At 43.7% G+C, this 17,365-nt stretch overlaps 1 protein-coding gene across 1 annotated transcript in view; it reads left to right on the plus strand.

Annotated features, from left to right (window-relative positions):
- Window positions 1–3,361: 3,361 nt before the first annotated feature.
- PPP1R1C (protein phosphatase 1 regulatory inhibitor subunit 1C) overlaps window positions 3,362–17,365 on the plus strand; it is an 84,372-nt gene continuing 70,368 nt past the window's right edge. The window contains exons 1-2 of the mRNA XM_065413772.1: window positions 3,362–3,442; window positions 6,382–6,442. Coding sequence (XP_065269844.1) covers window positions 3,362–3,442; window positions 6,382–6,442 — 142 coding nt within the window. The remainder of the gene's footprint in view (window positions 3,443–6,381; window positions 6,443–17,365) is intronic.

A 17,365-nucleotide genomic window follows, 5' to 3' on the forward strand; every position in this document is an offset into this window, starting at 1 on the left:
CATGTGCGTGTGTCTGTGTGTAAACACCAGAGGAGGGTGAAAAGCTATTTAAGTTAAAGGACAATGTTGGCCCAAAAACACATGGGTACAAACTGGTCATCAATAAGTTCAGGCTGGAAATTAGAAGAAGGTTTCTAGACATCAGAGGAGTGAGGCTTAATAGATTCCAAGGCCAAATGGAACCATTGTGATCATCTGGTTTGGCCTCCTATATAACACATGCCATAGAATTTCCCAAAATAGAACAGTCTCCCTATAGGAGTTTTGAGGGCAAACAACTTACTTAGTTTTAAGAAAGTGATGGACAAATTTATGAGTGGGATTGTTTGATGGGGTTGCTTGTGATGATGGGGAAGGGCTGGGCAGCCCTGAGGGTCCCTTCTCGTTCATGTCTGATATTCCTAAACTCTTATGATTCAGGGCTTCAGGGGTTGGCGAGGAAGTTTCCCCCCCCCAGTGTATTCTGGGTTTTTTGTCTCCTTCCTATGAAGCATCAAGAGATGGCCACAGATGGAGATGGGACACTAGACGGGGAGGACCAGGGCTCTGAGGTGGCTCTGAGCATTCTCTCTCTCGGATGTTTGGCTGGCTAGTTCTTATTCACATTCTATGGGTTTATGGCCCAGATCCACAAAGGTATCTAGGCTTGAAATCAATGGAAGTTAGGAGTCTAAATACTTTGTGTAACTGAATGCCATATATAGGGTCAGAATGGAATTTTCCCCCAGATGAGATTGGCAGTGTGTGACCCTTAGAACTCCTCAATGCCAACAGGTAAAGGGGATTACAAGAATCCCCTGATTCTGGCATGTACATTCTAGTTCAGGAAAGAGGGGGCCATGTGAGGTCTTTAATAAAAGCTTATGTCATATTGATCCTCATAATTGTCATGTGATGTGTGTACAGATATACACAGCTCCTTAAATATATGTACTGTCTGTCACCAACCAAAGAGGAAAACAGCTCTCTCTTCCATGTAGGTGGTAAGACATGGCAATTTCTGGCAAAAGCTAATCATGATCCCTCAATGGCTCTTTGTCAACACCTGTTGTAAACTGCAACCAGTTAGTATGTTTTTAAACATGACTTGTCCCTGTCTACACTAGGTGCAGATTGGAATCTAGCAGGGTGCTAATTAAAATGTGTTAGTTACCATGTTTGCTAACATTTTCACACTGTAGACAAAACCATGCTCAGAAACCCCTGTAATACCTGCATATTATAAAGTGGAGTTTCTGCTGTCATTGTGAATTGCCTTGATTTCATTAACCTTCCAATCAACCACATATATTCTCACCCCTATATTGTTTCTAGGGAACACATGCCTACCTACCTAACAAATGTGAGTATTTGTCTATATAATAATAGCTAGCACTTATATAGCACTTTTAATCAGTAGATCTCAAAATACTTCACAATCTTTAATGTATGTATCCTCACAACACTGTGAGGAAGGGAAGTACTGTTATCCCCATTTTTGAGATGGAAAACTGAGGCACGGAGAGACTAAGTGACTTGCCCAAGGTCATGCAAGAAGAGCAGGGAATTGAACCCATTTTTAATTAATGCCCTAACCACTGGGCCCTCCATCATTACTTTCCTGCTTGAGGTAAAAATCTAAATACATGTCCACAGTATGCAGTTACTGCTTTGTCACTTCAATACATCTAAGCCAAACAGATGGTCCATTCCTGACTTTCTGATTTACGATTGTGTTTAAGGATAGTATGGTTTTTGGTTACTTCTAGTTCTGTTCATATTTTCTGTATGTTCCAACTCTGCTCCATTGAAATCAATACTAACATGCCCATTGACTTACATGGGAATAGAGTTAGGCTAATGAAGCAGGCTTTTGAAATTCCCAGCTGTGGTGTTAAAACCCACTGCCAGAGCTCCAAGCACCTCTAAATTTTGGTGATGTTCAAATGCAGCTGAACTCTACAGCTTCCCCCATCTCTATTTCAGTCCACTACCTCAGATCTGAATGCTGTTAAACTAGGGGAAAGTTTGCAGTACAGACCTACCTTTGGTTAAAAATTAAATTCCTTTAATCCTTGGCTTGAACTAAATTGTTTCCTCACTTCATCTTGCACAATCACTCTCCAAATCATTCACTGTCACACCATGGAACTAATCTAACTGTCCTTCATTCATTCTCAAGCCCTAAATTACATTAATCTTCATCGTAGCTAAAGTTGTTCCAGTATATCTCTGTGCCTGTCTGTCTTCTTTAAACTGTTGTTCATTCCTCATCTCGCTCGCTCTTTCTCCCTAGTTGGTGGCTATATGCCACAGGAGACTGGCTGCATCATTTTCAGCTGCAGGCTCACACCCACTCCTTTGCTCCATGAACTGTCAGTGGGAGGCTCTGGCCATAGCTGCAGTTTTTAGCCCAGGAAACGTTGCAACAGCTGCAGCACACCTCCATTCCGAGGTCCCATAACCCAAGCAAAGCGGATAGCTCTGCTCACTGATTTCTGAATATGCTCCTCCTTTCCTGCTTTTGTATGCTGGTGAAATGCAGAGTAAAACCAAATTAGATTCACAAGGAATTATTATTGCTGTTATTTATCAAGCTTCTGCTAGAGGCAAGATGCTCTGTAAGCTTAGAGGAAGGCACAGTCCTTGCTCCAAAGAGCATACAGTCCGAAAGCTGAGACTGACAATATGGGGCTGGCCCGCATAATCCATCAGCTAATGGTTCAGGATCACAGAAGTGGAGCTGTTTATGTAGAATTATCACTGAAAAGCTTCCTGGGAGAAGCATGTTTTAAAGAGGGATGCACAAGAAGAGGGAGGCATTCTGTAACTACTATAAAAGAGATGGAATTATTGCATCCCACCCAGCACTACTGCTACCTCCACCCCCAAAATCGCAAAACTTCCCGATTTGTGTTCATCAATAATTAATGACCCATCAGCAATACTCGGAGGGAGCTTACGTTGCATTTTTGAGCAGCCAGTTAGTAATGTACCGTGGATAGATCCTCTTTTTCAAATCCCAGGGCACCAGGCCATGCAAGGCTAGTATTGCATTTTCAATTAGCTTCTGAGTGAATGCTTGGCATATGTAGAAGTGACCTGCTACACAATTAGCTTATTGTTCTTTCAGCTTTGTGTGGAGAGGATCTGAAGGATTGGAAGGAGGGGGGGGAAAGAGCCAGCCAGAGGCATCACTGTGGATATGGAATAAGGGATTGCTCAGCTCCTGCAGATTCACTTGCTAACTCGGGAGTTACAGCTGTTATTAGGAAGCATTCAGTGTGGCTTTAGGGAGTGCGCCAGGGGATAATCACTGAGACGACTCTCTGATTTCTTGTAGTCCGGGCTCTTTTCTCTTCTGAGTCTCCTCATCATTATTATGGAGCCAAACAGTCCTAAAAAGATCCAATTTGCTGTGCCATTATTTCAGAGTCAAATAGATCCTGAAGCAGCTGAACAGGTAAGGAAGACAGGTATCTTTCACTACTTGGGGGACTGGGTGTGGGATGAGAATAGGTAATATTCATGGCCTAAATTCTTCTCCAGTTTACGCTGGTGTAAATTTAGATTAAATCCATGGAAATCAATGTAGTTATGCTGGAATAGCCAATGTAACACAGGGCAGGATTTGTCCTATTGTGAGAATGCACATTTTAACTCTCACAGGTTTTTCTAAGTATATATTAGCTGTCTGACTTTATTCTTTTAACATGTTTTGCACAAGAGATAAGCACACTTTATCTGAATACATAATTTCGAGCTGAATCAATATGGGAAAATTAGCTGAAATGTATTGTTTCATATACACCAAAATATACATTTTATAATTTGTGTTGAAGGGAAATATTGCAGAGCCTGGTTAGGAGATAGCCCGCTTGCAATTTATTTTGGTGTTGGAGCAACTCATTTAAATGCTGCAAGATAGTAACTTACTGAGTTATTCCCCCACATTTTAAGACTTTTAATACTGAATTCTTTACATCACTGTTACTGTTTGCTAAGTATTTCATGCATATGTATGTGGATGTGGCTATATGTGTGACTATATATACATACGCACACTCAAAAATATAGATATATTGTACATATATATATGACAGCCGAATCTGACTCGCCTGCAAATTTATATACTGTCCAATCCTGCATTTTTACCGGCTGATCTCTCATTAGTTTTTATATATATATATATATATATATAGAGAGAGAGAGAGAGAGAGAGAGATTAGATAGATGTGTAGAGCTGCTTCTATATATAAGGAATGATAACCATAATATCTTAGAAGACAGAGGTGGATAATACCTGTTAGTTGGTCTAGTCCATCACTGTTACTATATCATTGTTCCCTGTTGTACATTTACTGTTGTTTTGATACGTCTAGTTTTAAATGATACCAAAGATGTAATAGGGCTTTGACAATTCCACTGTAGAGTGATGGCAGTGTAATCGTTTACATCTGGAGGACAGACATCTTTTTCCTTATCTGCTGATGTAATGTCTCCTCAGAGGAGGCGGGCTTTGCCAGGAAGAGATGAGTTTTTGTTGGCAGCCATGGAGGAAGGGGAGATGGGGAAGGGGGGGTACAAAGAACTTCCTGCAGCCTTCAACCTGCCCAGAGATGGTTTTACTAAAATATATTTATAATTTTGAGAATGATCCTTCTATTAACTTGAGCAAGACCTGGCACACCACCTTTTGAAACCATTGAAAGTTATTGCCTTCAAGGATTGCAGAATTGGGCTCGTAATTCAATCCCTATGGGCTATAAAATATTATGAGCCAAGTTCTGCCTCACATTTATGGGAAGCCCTTTTGATTATGTTGCACTTTTAAATTATGGGCTAGGTGCCCTATAGTTTTATTTGAGATGTTTGAAGAAATTACATCAATACAATCTGGAGTAACTGTCTGAACTTGATTGAGTTACTGTGGATTTCCCCCACTGAGAGCAGAATTGGGCCCTAGCTATCTACAGATGTTGCCTAAGCAATTAAAAAAGGGCCAACACATTGACAGAGAGATTGTCTCAAAATGGTGTCTGGGTTAAATATTATATTCTGCTGCATAAGTGCCAATAGCCTGGGGGCTGTGATATAAAGTTTAGAAAAGCTTTCTTCACAAATACGGCCATTATTGGAGACTATTCCAACATCATGTTAGTTAATTGTCTAACATTCCTATTGGATGTTAATGGAACCATAAAACCACAAGCGAACTTGTGAAGATTTTAACTAAAAAGAAACCCATACAATGGCGATTCAGATTTACATATATAAACAGCTGCAATATAGCATGCTTAAGAAATTTCCTTTTGGAAATATTAATATAAGGGTTTTTTTTAATTGCTTGGAAATAGATTGATAGGAATTTTTTTTAATGTTCCTGTATTCACTGACCTTATTTATCTAGTTATTATTTCTTTGCTCTGCTTATATGCTTCACAGTCAGAGCAACGTCAATGATAGAAAGAGAGATTTAAAAAAGAGATTTCAGTTAATCATTGTTGGTGATAACTATGGGAGTGCTAGAAATCCATGCTCACATAGCAACTTAAGTTCTTTCCCAGAAGGAGAGATAAGGGGTTATGTTTTCAAAAGGACCTCAGACTATGTCTATACTGCACATCACTTGTGGTGGCAGGGTCTGTGTAGCTGCATAACACAGTGAAAAGCAGGCTTTGTCCACACTGCAGTGTGTAACTACACGCATCAGTGAAAAACTCTGATGGGGAAGGCAGTGGGGAAAGGCTTGGCAGCTGCTGGAGCCTTTCCCTGCTGCCTTCCCCCTGCCAGAGCCTTTCCCCTTGCTTCCCCCATGCTGAAGCCTTTCCCCACTGCCAGAGCCTTTCCTTGTGGCATGCAAAAACTCCAGCAGAAGGGATGCAGCAGGACACTATACTGCTACAAATAGCTGTGTAGATGGGAGAGTTATTGTTTGGTGAGTAGAGAGTCGTGTCAGGTACTTACCCACAGGGTTCAGGCATGGCATATCTTTACTCTACTTGCCTAAGCAATGCCTCACCATCTACACTCTATTTATACCCATGCTAGTGGGGTATGTAGTGCCTGTACTCTACATGCTGCTGAAAGGAGTGTGCAGCATGGACATACCTTAAGTGACTCAGGTGACTTGGTCTTTCACTGGGGTTTATACTCCTAAATCACATAGGGATGTTTGAAAATCCTACCCAATGACACTGATCCTGCAGTATGTTGTACCTGAATTGATTCTGATCATTATTACACTCACAGTTATTAAGACAATATTTTGAAAGCTGTTTTCCGTGTGCCTACTTTTGCCATTGACATTGTTCAATAAGACTCCTGACGACTTGTACTTTGGTTTGGATGTAGGGTGGTGGGTATCTTTAATGACTCTGCTTGGGCCTGTGTTTTTCACAGATCAGGAAAAGAAGGCCCACACCAGCATCACTAGTTATTATGAATGAACACTCACCCCCAGGTAAGTAAAAATTTATCTTCTAAATCACAAGACTGGTGTATGGGAACAAAAGGCCTGTCTTTTGCAATATGGTTTTAGGAAATAAGTGCATTTAAAGAAAAGAAAATCAGCATTAAGTTCACAGCACTAAATGCCAGAGCATGGGCCATACATCTGTTCACAGAAAAGACCTATGAATCTATACAAATCCTGGCCCCACTGGAGTCAATAGCATAACTCCCATTGACTTCAGTAGGGCCAGCAATCCATCCTACATGTGAATCTCCTTGTTGCACATGGAATGAGGGCTCAGTTGCCTCTGGGCATTGGGGGTGGTCCCAGCTGCCCCTTCCACACACCCTCTCCTTCACCAATGGGATGTTGTGGGGGAATCTGTGGAGTTAAGTTAAACTAACAGAGTTCTTGGTCCTCCAGTTCCTAGAGGGAACCAGGTCAGTTGCAGTGCAGAACTTTAAAACTAGGGGCTTCCAGGTAGGAGGGCCATTCTCTAGTTCTCTGCTGAAGCATATAGTGTCTGTTCTCTCTCTGCTCTGATAACAAAATCTTTGTGGGGCTTGTCCTCTCTCCAAAGACTCCCCTCAGAAGTTTTCCTGGGAGAGTTGATGATTTGGGGTCAGGACATGCTTAGTCACATACCTATGCCTCCACAAGGCTGCTCCAGCAAATCTGGAGTTTCTAGACCAAGCCATTTTGGAGACACAATGAGCTAAAGAAAGCACTAGAATTATTTTTAAAGAGTAAATCTCAGCAAAATCTTCAAAATATCATAATTTAAAACTCTTTATCTGTTTTTATTTAACCAAACTTCCCTGAAAAATGGCCTTGGGGTGAGATGCAGCATGCACAATTTCAGGATGATCAGTTTCTTTTCTCCTCTGAGGTGGGGATTGAAAATCAAGCTTATAATGGAGAGCTACCTAACTGCGGAGAGATTAGTACCACTCCATAATAAAGACCTGTCAATAGAGTGATCCAAGATTAGCTCAGTTTACTGTTACTGTGCCATTCATGTAATGCAGTTGACAAATTTCCCAATCAGTTTTCACTACTGCTCTTTTAAAAGCTTTTTTGAAAGACTCCAGTCCATTTACAAAAGTTCATTTCCAAATTTCTATAAATGTAACTTTGCATTATTCCTGCTGACAAATTTTATGCTGCAATTTACAGATTAGTTTTATATAAGAGTCAGGGCCGGCTCCAGCATTTCTGCCGCCCCAAGCAAAAAAAAAAAAAAAGCCGCGATCGGCGGCTGCAGTTCAGCGGCAGGTCCTTCGCTCCTAGAGGGAGTGAGGGACCTGCCGCCCCCGAATTGCCGCAGGTGCCGCCCCAAGCACCTGCTTGTTAAGCTGGTGCCTGGAGGCGGCCCTGATAGGAGTGTGTTTAATTTTCCATTTAATGACCGAGGGCCCAGTTACCATCTTTGCTAACAATGAGTAGTTCTTTACCCTGTGAGAAATCCCACTGATCTCAATAGAACTATCTGGGGGTCTGGAACTACTCGACATGAATAAGGGTAGCAGAATTGGGCCCATTAGTAACATATATACAAGAAAAAGAAATGGTTCTCCTAAAAGTGATACCTGGCTTCTAGTGAGCTGTAATTCCACCTCCTGAAATGCCATTTCTGGAGATAACACTTCGTGAGTAAGTAGCAAATTAGTCCCAATATAAATAAGGATAATAACAGATCCTCTATACCAACTGGGATCATAAAGGCCATAGTTCTGGCCACTGGTTCTACAATCCACAGGGTAGGGGGAGCAAATAAGAACTTAACCAAAGATCAATGGGTATTCTCCTCTCTGGAAACACACAAATGAATTTGTGGGAAGGGTTTGTTAGACAAATTTCTAGGTGCATTAGAATGGAATCATAAGAGTCTAGAAAAAAAGCAGCTGGATCTCTTTTCACTTTTTGTGTTACCAGTCCCCTTAATATTATTTCCTGTTTTAAATGGAGGGAAATCGCCTTGAGCACGTTTTAAAAATAATTCAGATTTGTTCTCATTGCCCTAATAGGTTGTTTGGTTTCTATATTTAGTATTTTTTTCCTTAGAGACTAGTTCTATCTCAGTTCTTTTAGGGTTCAATCTTTCAAGGTTCTGAGCACTTCCTGAGAGGTGCTGAGCACCTTCAGTTCCCATTAACATCAACGGTAGTTGAGGGATGATCCTTCCAGAGCTGTACACATAGGGATTAAAGCCAGAATACGTTGGCTGCACAGCTCATAGTAGCCACACTACACAGAAGGATCTGGCTCTCAGTCTCTAACCTTTCCCCAACTCAGTGGCACACACCACATCAGGGTTGCTAGGCCTTAATTTAAAACAAACTCACCTTGACTGCAGTTCCATATTGCAGTTCTTTCTAAATAGGCTCGTATATCCTTTTGTAAACAGAGCCCTGTTGCAGCACTAAATCAAAAACAAACAGAGACTAAAGACACCTCTCTGATTTACAGAAATTTTTATTGTAAACAAATTGGTGCATGCCTGTTATCTCTTTTCATACAATGCTTACAATACAACTCCACATAAATCATTTTTATTACTATTTAGTACTGCAGCAAGTATCAGTGAAATTTTAACCATGCCATGGAAAGAACATTGACACATTCAAATAATTGTTACATGAGATCATAGCACTTGGCTCATTCTTTGGTTAAAGTAGGCATGTATCTTATTTATTTCTGAATTTTTTGCAAAGTTAGAATTATTTTCAAAAATGAAGTCTTAAAGCTTTCCCAGAAACGGTATGTCTTGGTAAAATTGTGTGTGTGTGTGTGAGTGTATTTACATGTGAATGCTTGATGTGTGCATGTGTATAGTGGTGTGTGTGCACATGTGTATGATTTATGTATATGTATGTGTGTGCGTATATATATATATATAGAGAGAGAGAGAGAGAGACTTCTTATATATACGGATGTGAGTGTGTATATGTGCAATTGTACATCCCCTTCCTCCTTATTTGTATATAGAAGCTTCACTATTTGGTTTGGGGGAAGGGTGCTTCTAAGGGTTAGGTGTTCAGATTTGGATGTGCTTTTAAAGGTTGAGATGCCTCAACAAAGTTTATTCAGACTTTCAACCCCTTGAAAAAAATGAGGTAGAAATTTTGTAAGAACGGGCTCTCCTGCACGATTTCTGGTGTATCTGCTCCCGGAGGCAGCTGATCAGAGCCCAGCTTTTGTAGTATTTTGGCATGTCTGGTTGCAGCCCCTTCTGGAAACTAGAGAGAAACAAAACTTATTTGAACCTTGCTGAACTTTATAATAAATTAAATCTGAGTTGTGCTGTACAAATGGTTCAAGGTCAGAATGGCTTTTTTCTTTCCTGAGCCATTTCATCCATCCCTTATGTCTCCTACAAATTCCAGTAAAAAACCAGGAATCTATCTGCACTGACGTAAGTAGAGGTCATCCTGCTTTCAGGATAAATAATTTTGAACTAATGATAGTTTCTCAGAAACTATAAGACAAGTCTGTTTGGCTTCCTCAACATTTACATCAAAGGAGACTGTGAACACCAGACCATACTAAATGATTTAAAGGCAGTTTGTGGATCTGGCTTCAAGAGATACATACAGCATAGGGGAGCATTGATTTGTGTATTTGCCCCTGCACACAGTGTTGGAACCATCAGATGGCCACATATAACTGCAGTAATAATTTGCAAAGGAGAAGATTTAAATTCTCAACAGCTACAGAACTTCCTGTAGAGGACAAAACATCACTTTAAAACAAAATGAAAGTTAAGAAAAAACCCACTCAGCATCATCTACATCCATCCTGGAGACATCTTTTTGATGGAGGGCATTCTGCCAATATTATGACTGTGGTAGGAAGTTACCAATAATGAACCCAAATTGACCTATGGCTTCAAAGAAGTTATGTTTTCCATTGACACCAGCTGAGGATCTGGCACATTCTGGCTTTGTCTCTGAGTCACTATAACATCAAATGGTCTGCCGGTACAATCTGCCCAGGTTGTGTCAAAAGTGTGTAGGGAGTTTGAAGCCATGCTAGGAATTGGGAGTCCTACTGGATCCTAAAGCCTTCAACATAACTCTAAATATTCGGGTAAAAATCTCCCTTTCTAAACTCTGTTTTTGTTTCCTGTATCTAAATCTTTTTTCCTCTGTTGCACTTCTGGGCTTCTTAGCCCTGCATGTGAATGCTACTCAGGGCTCGAAATGAGGGAGTATGTAGTACCACAACATGCCAGCACCTCCCGTAACCTGTCGTCTTGTTCTCCAGGACCTCTGTTTTCATTTAAAAGCAAATATAAGTCTGTGGTTCTGATTGTTGCAAAGATAACTTCAGAAATGGGAACCAAGAGCAAACCCATGTAACTGTCTGCCTGAGTTTTCAGAGAGTCTGAAACAATAGCTCTGAGGTGTGGGGAAAAAACCCATTCATCTCAGTAGATGTTAAATCAGAGGCCAGTGATGATACTTTACATGTCAACATTGCTAACTATTTCACTGCTCATCAAAGTGTGTAAGAAAGCAGAGGAAGTATACTGTACTACTCTGAAGATGCATGTCATTTACTCTGAGTGACAGCTCAACTCATTTTGGCATCGGGAGTGGCTTGGGTTTGGGAAAACACTAGCACTTATTGGCTCAATCAAGAAGGAGCCAAGCAGAGCCCAACAGGACATCTGAGCCCCAGCAAAGGGAAACCATACCTGAGGAGCCAAGCAGAGATCTTGGGTATATTTTAACTTCTCATAGGGGATCTCAAAGTCCAGGAGGCTAGCAGAGTCCAGCTGAGGGCCTGTTATTATATTTTGAACATCTGTGCAATCTACTGAAAGAGATGTCTCACTTTTGCTTCCCAAATAGGTGGAGCTTATTTTGTGGGTGGAGCTTGCAAGAATACTTCTACCTTATTCCTTTTTTTCCAGTATGACCCCTGATGCTAATTCCTAGGGATAGACAGACCTCAGTCTCTCTGGAAAAGTCCCATTTGTCACATGTGGAAGTCTGGGAACTGCTATCTGATGAGCCACTAAAAATATGCACTATATCCCAAATGTCCCAGCAAAAACAATTGGTTTGCTGGGCTAAGGTCACATTCTGAGAATTGTGTGGAAAGCAACCAGTCCCCCACCCATACAAAGGGATCATCCTCTACTCCATAACCATAGGAGCCTCAGTCCAGGCCCATCTCTCCCTCACACTGAAAATGCTGGGTAATGGTGTAACACAGGGGTCGGCAACGTTCGGCATGCGGCTCGCCAGGGTAAGCACCCTAGCGGGCCAGGCCAGTTTATTTACCTGCTGATGCGGCAGGTTCAGCCGATCGCGGCCCCCACTGGCCGCGGTTCGCCATCCCGGGCCAATGGGGGCGGCGGGAAGCCGCGGCCAGCACATCGCTCGGCCTGCGCCGCTTCTCGCCACCCCCATTGGCCCGGGACGGTGAACCACGGCGAGTGGGGGCCGCGATTGGCTGAACCTGCCGCGTCAGCAGGTAAATAAAACTGGCCCGGCCCGCCAGGGTGCTTACTCTGGCAAGCCGCGTGCCAAACGTTGCCGACCCCCGGTGTAACATTATAGCTGTGGTGACTCCTCTGGCTTCTCCTAAGAAAAGAGACAAGAGTGTGATCTGTAAAGGGCTGAGTTCCCTGTCCCTCTGGAGTAGCTCTGCATGTTCCATCTGCTAAGAACCCTTTCAGAATAGATGCTAGCTACTAGAGCGGGTAGAGAAGTGAATTTTTTCCCCTGTGACAATTTTTTTTTTTTTTGGTCTGAATTTGTGCGTGGTGGTGGTGGTTTTGTGAGTTAGCATCTGTTGGGCCTTAGCCAGCTTCTCCTTCAGATGGCCCCTTTCCCCCAATTAATTCTCAAGTTGAGCACACTAAGCAGGCCAGCCTTCCCCTGCTGGTGTCTGCCCTGCTATGAGGAAGGAGGCAGCATATATGATGGTCCCCTTCTCTCAGATTATCCCCAACTGGTTGAGTGAGAGAGGAGCCTTGCCCCACCCATTCTGCAAGGCTTCTGGCCCTAGGCTCTTAAAGACATAGTGATTAGCTTTCCTCCCAGCACTATTCATTCCTGGACAACTTTATCTCTACCAATATCTCCTAGGTCCATGTATATATATCAGACCTTTCAACATCTTAAAGGGCCGTGCCACATGACGGGGTGGGCTGATCCCTAGGTACCACTACCCTTAAGGGACAGACTACCCCATCACACCTACCTATTACAAAAAATGGACTAATATTTATTAGATTACACATTTTAATAAATGGATTTAGTTTGTCGAATACAGTTTAAATTTCACCTTAGACAAAATATATAGCAGTAAATAAGAACTGTGTCAGGTGCCCTGTGGGAGACAGACATGTATATTTGTATGTAGTTATAAGGCCAGTCCTACAGTCCTTATTCAGGTAAAACTCTCACTGAAACCTAAATAAGGACTGAAATCTTGGGCCCACAATTTGTGCTCTGACATTTTTTCAAATGTATGCAGTTTTGCTGTAGCCATGTGGGTCCCAGGATATTGGAGAGACAAGGTAGGTGAGGGAATATCTTTTATTGGACCAACTTCTGTTGGTGAGAGAGAGAAGCTTTTGAGCTTACCCAGCATTAGACTTCTGGCTGCCTAGGCCCTAACTGCTCACTGTTCAGGAAGCTGAAAATGAGTAAGCCAATAACAGCTGTTTTCAATTGCAAATCTGAGCTTCTAACTTGGTTATAAAATACTCAGAAAAGCAGTAAATCACTAAAAACTGCCATTAACAACTACTGTTTACTTTATTTTTGTAAGTCAGAGCAATTGGCTTTGCTCTATGCTATATGTGAATACCATTTAAGTTGGCTCTGCTTTCAGTTTAACTCTGTGACTTTAAGAACAGATGAAAAGAGCAATGAAAATGAACAGTTCCCCCTCCCACCCCCCATTGCTAATAGTGGTGCAGCTCCAATCATGTTAGCAATACTAGGAGCACTGGTACAGATACGGCATTGGCAGCCACTGCTGGTTTTACAACCGTGCCATGCAGACCTGTTTTAGCAGGGCCGGATGGCACAGTGACATTGGTGAAAACTAGAGAAGAACAAATATATGTCAAAGGGATTTTCAGAATCAAGAAGAAAAATCCTACAGTTGAGAATATCCTACTGTTAGTGCACTTGTATAGCTACTTCTAATAGGAGCAAAATGTTCACAGTGGTAAAATGTCCCATTTCCCTATCTATGTATTAGATGACAGCTTATGTTCAGATTACTTACCTGACCCTTATACTATGCAAGGCTTTGTTAAGCAAGTAATCAGTGGGACAACTCATAGAGGAAGATCCAATTCAATGTAAGGGTGACAGAATCTGGCTCTTACAAAACAGCTCCGCAATGCTTTCCAACAAATTCAGGAAACCTGCATTTGAGCTGGGTTTAGTACAGCCCAGAAAGGAAATATTTCTAAACAGCTAACGCGTTCCAAACATTAGCGACAAAGCGCAGGCCTGAAAAGCTTTCTCTTTGCTGAGTACTTGTGCAAAAGCAGACACTCCTAGAGTTACACGTGCAGGAAGTACATTCAATCTTTTGATGAGAGTGAGGATTTTATACTTTCTGCTCCGTGGCAAACACAGGGAGGCGATTTGCATTTGGAATGAGTGAGCCACAGCAGCAGTTGAATTTTGGACCATCACAGCGGGGCTCAGACACCATGGTGTTGGGTGCAGTGTAAGTAGCTGCTAGTTAAGTAAGATATTACAGAAGCTATTTTAAATGTCCCCCTTTGCTGATCTCAAGAGTGGATTTAACCTTCAAGAATATTGCATTGGATTCTCTTTTGCAGTCACAGGGCCCGACCCAACTCCTACTGAGCTCAATGGAATTTGAGTCTGACCCTCAAAACATTGCCTGGGTGTTTGCCAGGAAGTACATGCAATGACAAATGGAAATAAAGACAGAGGCTAGCTGTGCTCTGATGCTTCAGTGATGGCTTCTGTAGAAGTGAGGTTTGACATCTCAGCAGGGCTTCCTCTCTGAAATCAAAAGTAAGTGGGTCCCCCTTACCCTTGAATTTTTTATAGAGTTTTGTCAAATGTAATTACCCAATGGCTGGCTGGCTGGCTGCTTGTGGAAGCTTTAGGCCTTGGCTACACTTGCAGATGTACAGCACTGTGAGTTAAACCTGACTTCGTGCAGCTGAGTAGGGAAAGCGCTGCACTCTGTCCACACTGACAGCTGCCCAGCGCACTGTCGTGGCCACTTTTGCGGCAATTGCAGCGCTGTTGGGAGCGGTGCATTATGGGCAGCTATCCCACAGAGCACCTTTTCCCATTCTGGCGCCGTGGGTTGTGGGAAGGGGGCGTGGGTGCGGGGGATTCTGGGTCCTGTCCCAATGCCCTGTGATGCATCGCTTCGCATCCCAGAAATCCCTTTGTTTCCGTCCACCTTTGGCGCCATCTTTCAACGGTTTCTGTGCAGCGCGATCTGTCTGCGGGAAATGGAGTCCGAACTGCTGAGGCGTATGCTGACGAGTCTCGCCAGCACGTCACATTTGGCTGTCGAACTATTCCTTAAGATCCAAAGTGACAGTGAGAGTGAGGGTGAGGAGTCCGACGATGCTATCGAGCCGCGTAACGCGTACGACACGAAATTGCTTGTGGCATTCACGGACATGCTCAGCACCGTGGAACGCCGCTTTTGGGCTCGGGAAACAAGCACTGAGTGGTGGGATCACATCGTCATGGAAGTCTGGGATGACGAGCAGTGGCTGCAGAACTTTCGGATGAGAAAAGCCACTTTCATGGGACTGTGTGAGGAGCTCGCCCCCACCCTGCGGCGCAAGGACACGAGATTGAGAGCTGCCCTGCCAGTGGAGAAGCGGGTGGCTATTGCAATCTGGAAGCTGGCAACTCCAGACAGCTACCGGTCGGTCGCAAACCAGTTTGGAGTGGGAAAGTCGACCGTTGGAATCATGTTGATGCAAGTTTGCAAGGCCATTAATCGCATCTTACTCAGAAGAACCGTGACTCTGGGTAACGTGGAGGAAATAGTGGATGGCTTTGCACAAATGGGGTTCCCTAACTGTGGAGGGGCGATAGATGGGACGCACATTCCTATTCTGGCACCACCCCACCTAGGATCCGAGTACGTTAATCGGAAGGGGTATTTCTCTATGGTTCTCCAGGCGCTTGTGGATCACTGTGGGCGTTTCATTGACATTAACACACGCTGGCCCGGAAAGGTGCATGACGCACGCATCTTTCGGAACACTTGGCTGTTCAGGAAGATGCAGGCCGGGACTTTTTTCCCAGAGCGGAAGATCACGGTAGGGGAAGTTGAAATGCCCATTGTGATCCTTGGAGATCCCGCTTACCCGTTAATGCCGTGGCTCATGAAACCCTACACAGGGAGACTTGACAGCAGCAAGGAACGGTTCAACTACAGGCTGAGCCGGTGCCGAATGACTGTGGAGTGTGCCTTTGGCTGTTTAAAGGGCCGCTGGCGATCTCTGTATGGGAAGCTGGACTTGGCCGAAAACAGCATCCCCGCGGTTATATCCGCGTGCTGTGCCCTCCATAATATTTGTGAAGGGAAGGGTGAAAGCTTCACTCAGGCATGGACCTCCGAGGTTCGACACCTGGAGGCTGAATTTGCACAGCCAGAGAGCAGGGCTATTACAGGGGCCCAGCGCGGGGCTGCAAGGATTAGGGATGCCTTGAGGGAGCAATTTGAGGCTGAAAACCAGCAGTGATATCTGGTGCCCTGCACGGGAGTGAAGTGCAGTAGTTCCAATCTTAATCAGTGTCTGCTTAGCAGACAAGCAGACTTGCAGTGCCTGTTTAGTTCCTGGGCTAAGGAGTCTTTTACTTTATGTAATAATAAAGAATGTTTTCAAAGCCAAAGAATCCATTTATTGAAAAGAAAAAAAAATTATTTATTGAAAAGAAACAAGGGGGTGGAGTGGGGAACGGTACAATCACAGATTCGCATATGTCCTGTCTGGTGTGCTGTGCAGTGAGTGCTGCACTTCAGGATAGCTATACTGCATGGTGATGGGGGTTGAGTGCAGAGGGTAAGGATCGTGGTTTTCAGGTCTGGGTGGTGAAGATACTGGTGTTGGAGGCAGCGGGTGGCGTGAAGAACACGGAAGTTGGGGAAAGTGGGTTGGAGGTGACGAGAACGAATGGATATAAACTGGCCGTGGGGAAGTTTAGGCTTGAAATTAGAAGAAGGTTTCTAACCGTCAGAGGGGTGAAATTTTGGAACAGCCTTCCGAGGGAAACGGTGGGGGCGAAAGACCTTTCTGGCTTCAAGATTAGGCTTGATAAGTTTATGGAGGGAATGGTTTGAAGGGATAACGTGATTTTAGTCAATTAGGCATTAACGTGCCATCGCGGGTAAAATGAGGGTCCGGCTGTAGAATCTTGCCTGTATGCTCGGGGTTCTGCTGATCGCCATATTTGGGGTCGGGAAGGAATTTTCCTCCAGGGTAGATTGGCAGAGGCCCTGGAGGTTTTTCGCCTTCCTCCACAGCATAGGGCAGGGGTCGCAGGCTGGAAAATTCTGTTGTGGGTGGGTCAGCTTTTGTGGCCTGCATCATGCGGGAGGTCAGACTAGATGACCATATTGGTCCCTTCTGACCTTAAAGTCTATGAGTCTATGAGTGACAGTGGGGCACAACGGAAAGAGTTTTGGGACAAGGGCTGTAGGGGGGGTGGTGTTTGCGTTTGCGGTACTGCTCCTCTTTCTGCATGGTTACGAGCTCCTGGATAGCGTCTGCTTGGCGCTCCAGGATGCTTATGAGCCTATCAGTGCTTTGCTGCCGGTGCGCGGTGCTTTGCCGCCGGTGCGCTGCGTTTTCCTGGCGGATCCTGCTTTCTCTCTCCCTCCAGTCCTGTGCTTTCTCATTCTCTTTAATAGATTGCCGCATCACTTCTTGCAGCATGTCTTCTT

The sequence above is a fragment of the Emys orbicularis genome, chromosome 11 (genome assembly GCF_028017835.1).
Source record: "Emys orbicularis isolate rEmyOrb1 chromosome 11, rEmyOrb1.hap1, whole genome shotgun sequence".
Classification (NCBI taxonomy): Eukaryota; Metazoa; Chordata; order Testudines; family Emydidae; genus Emys; species Emys orbicularis.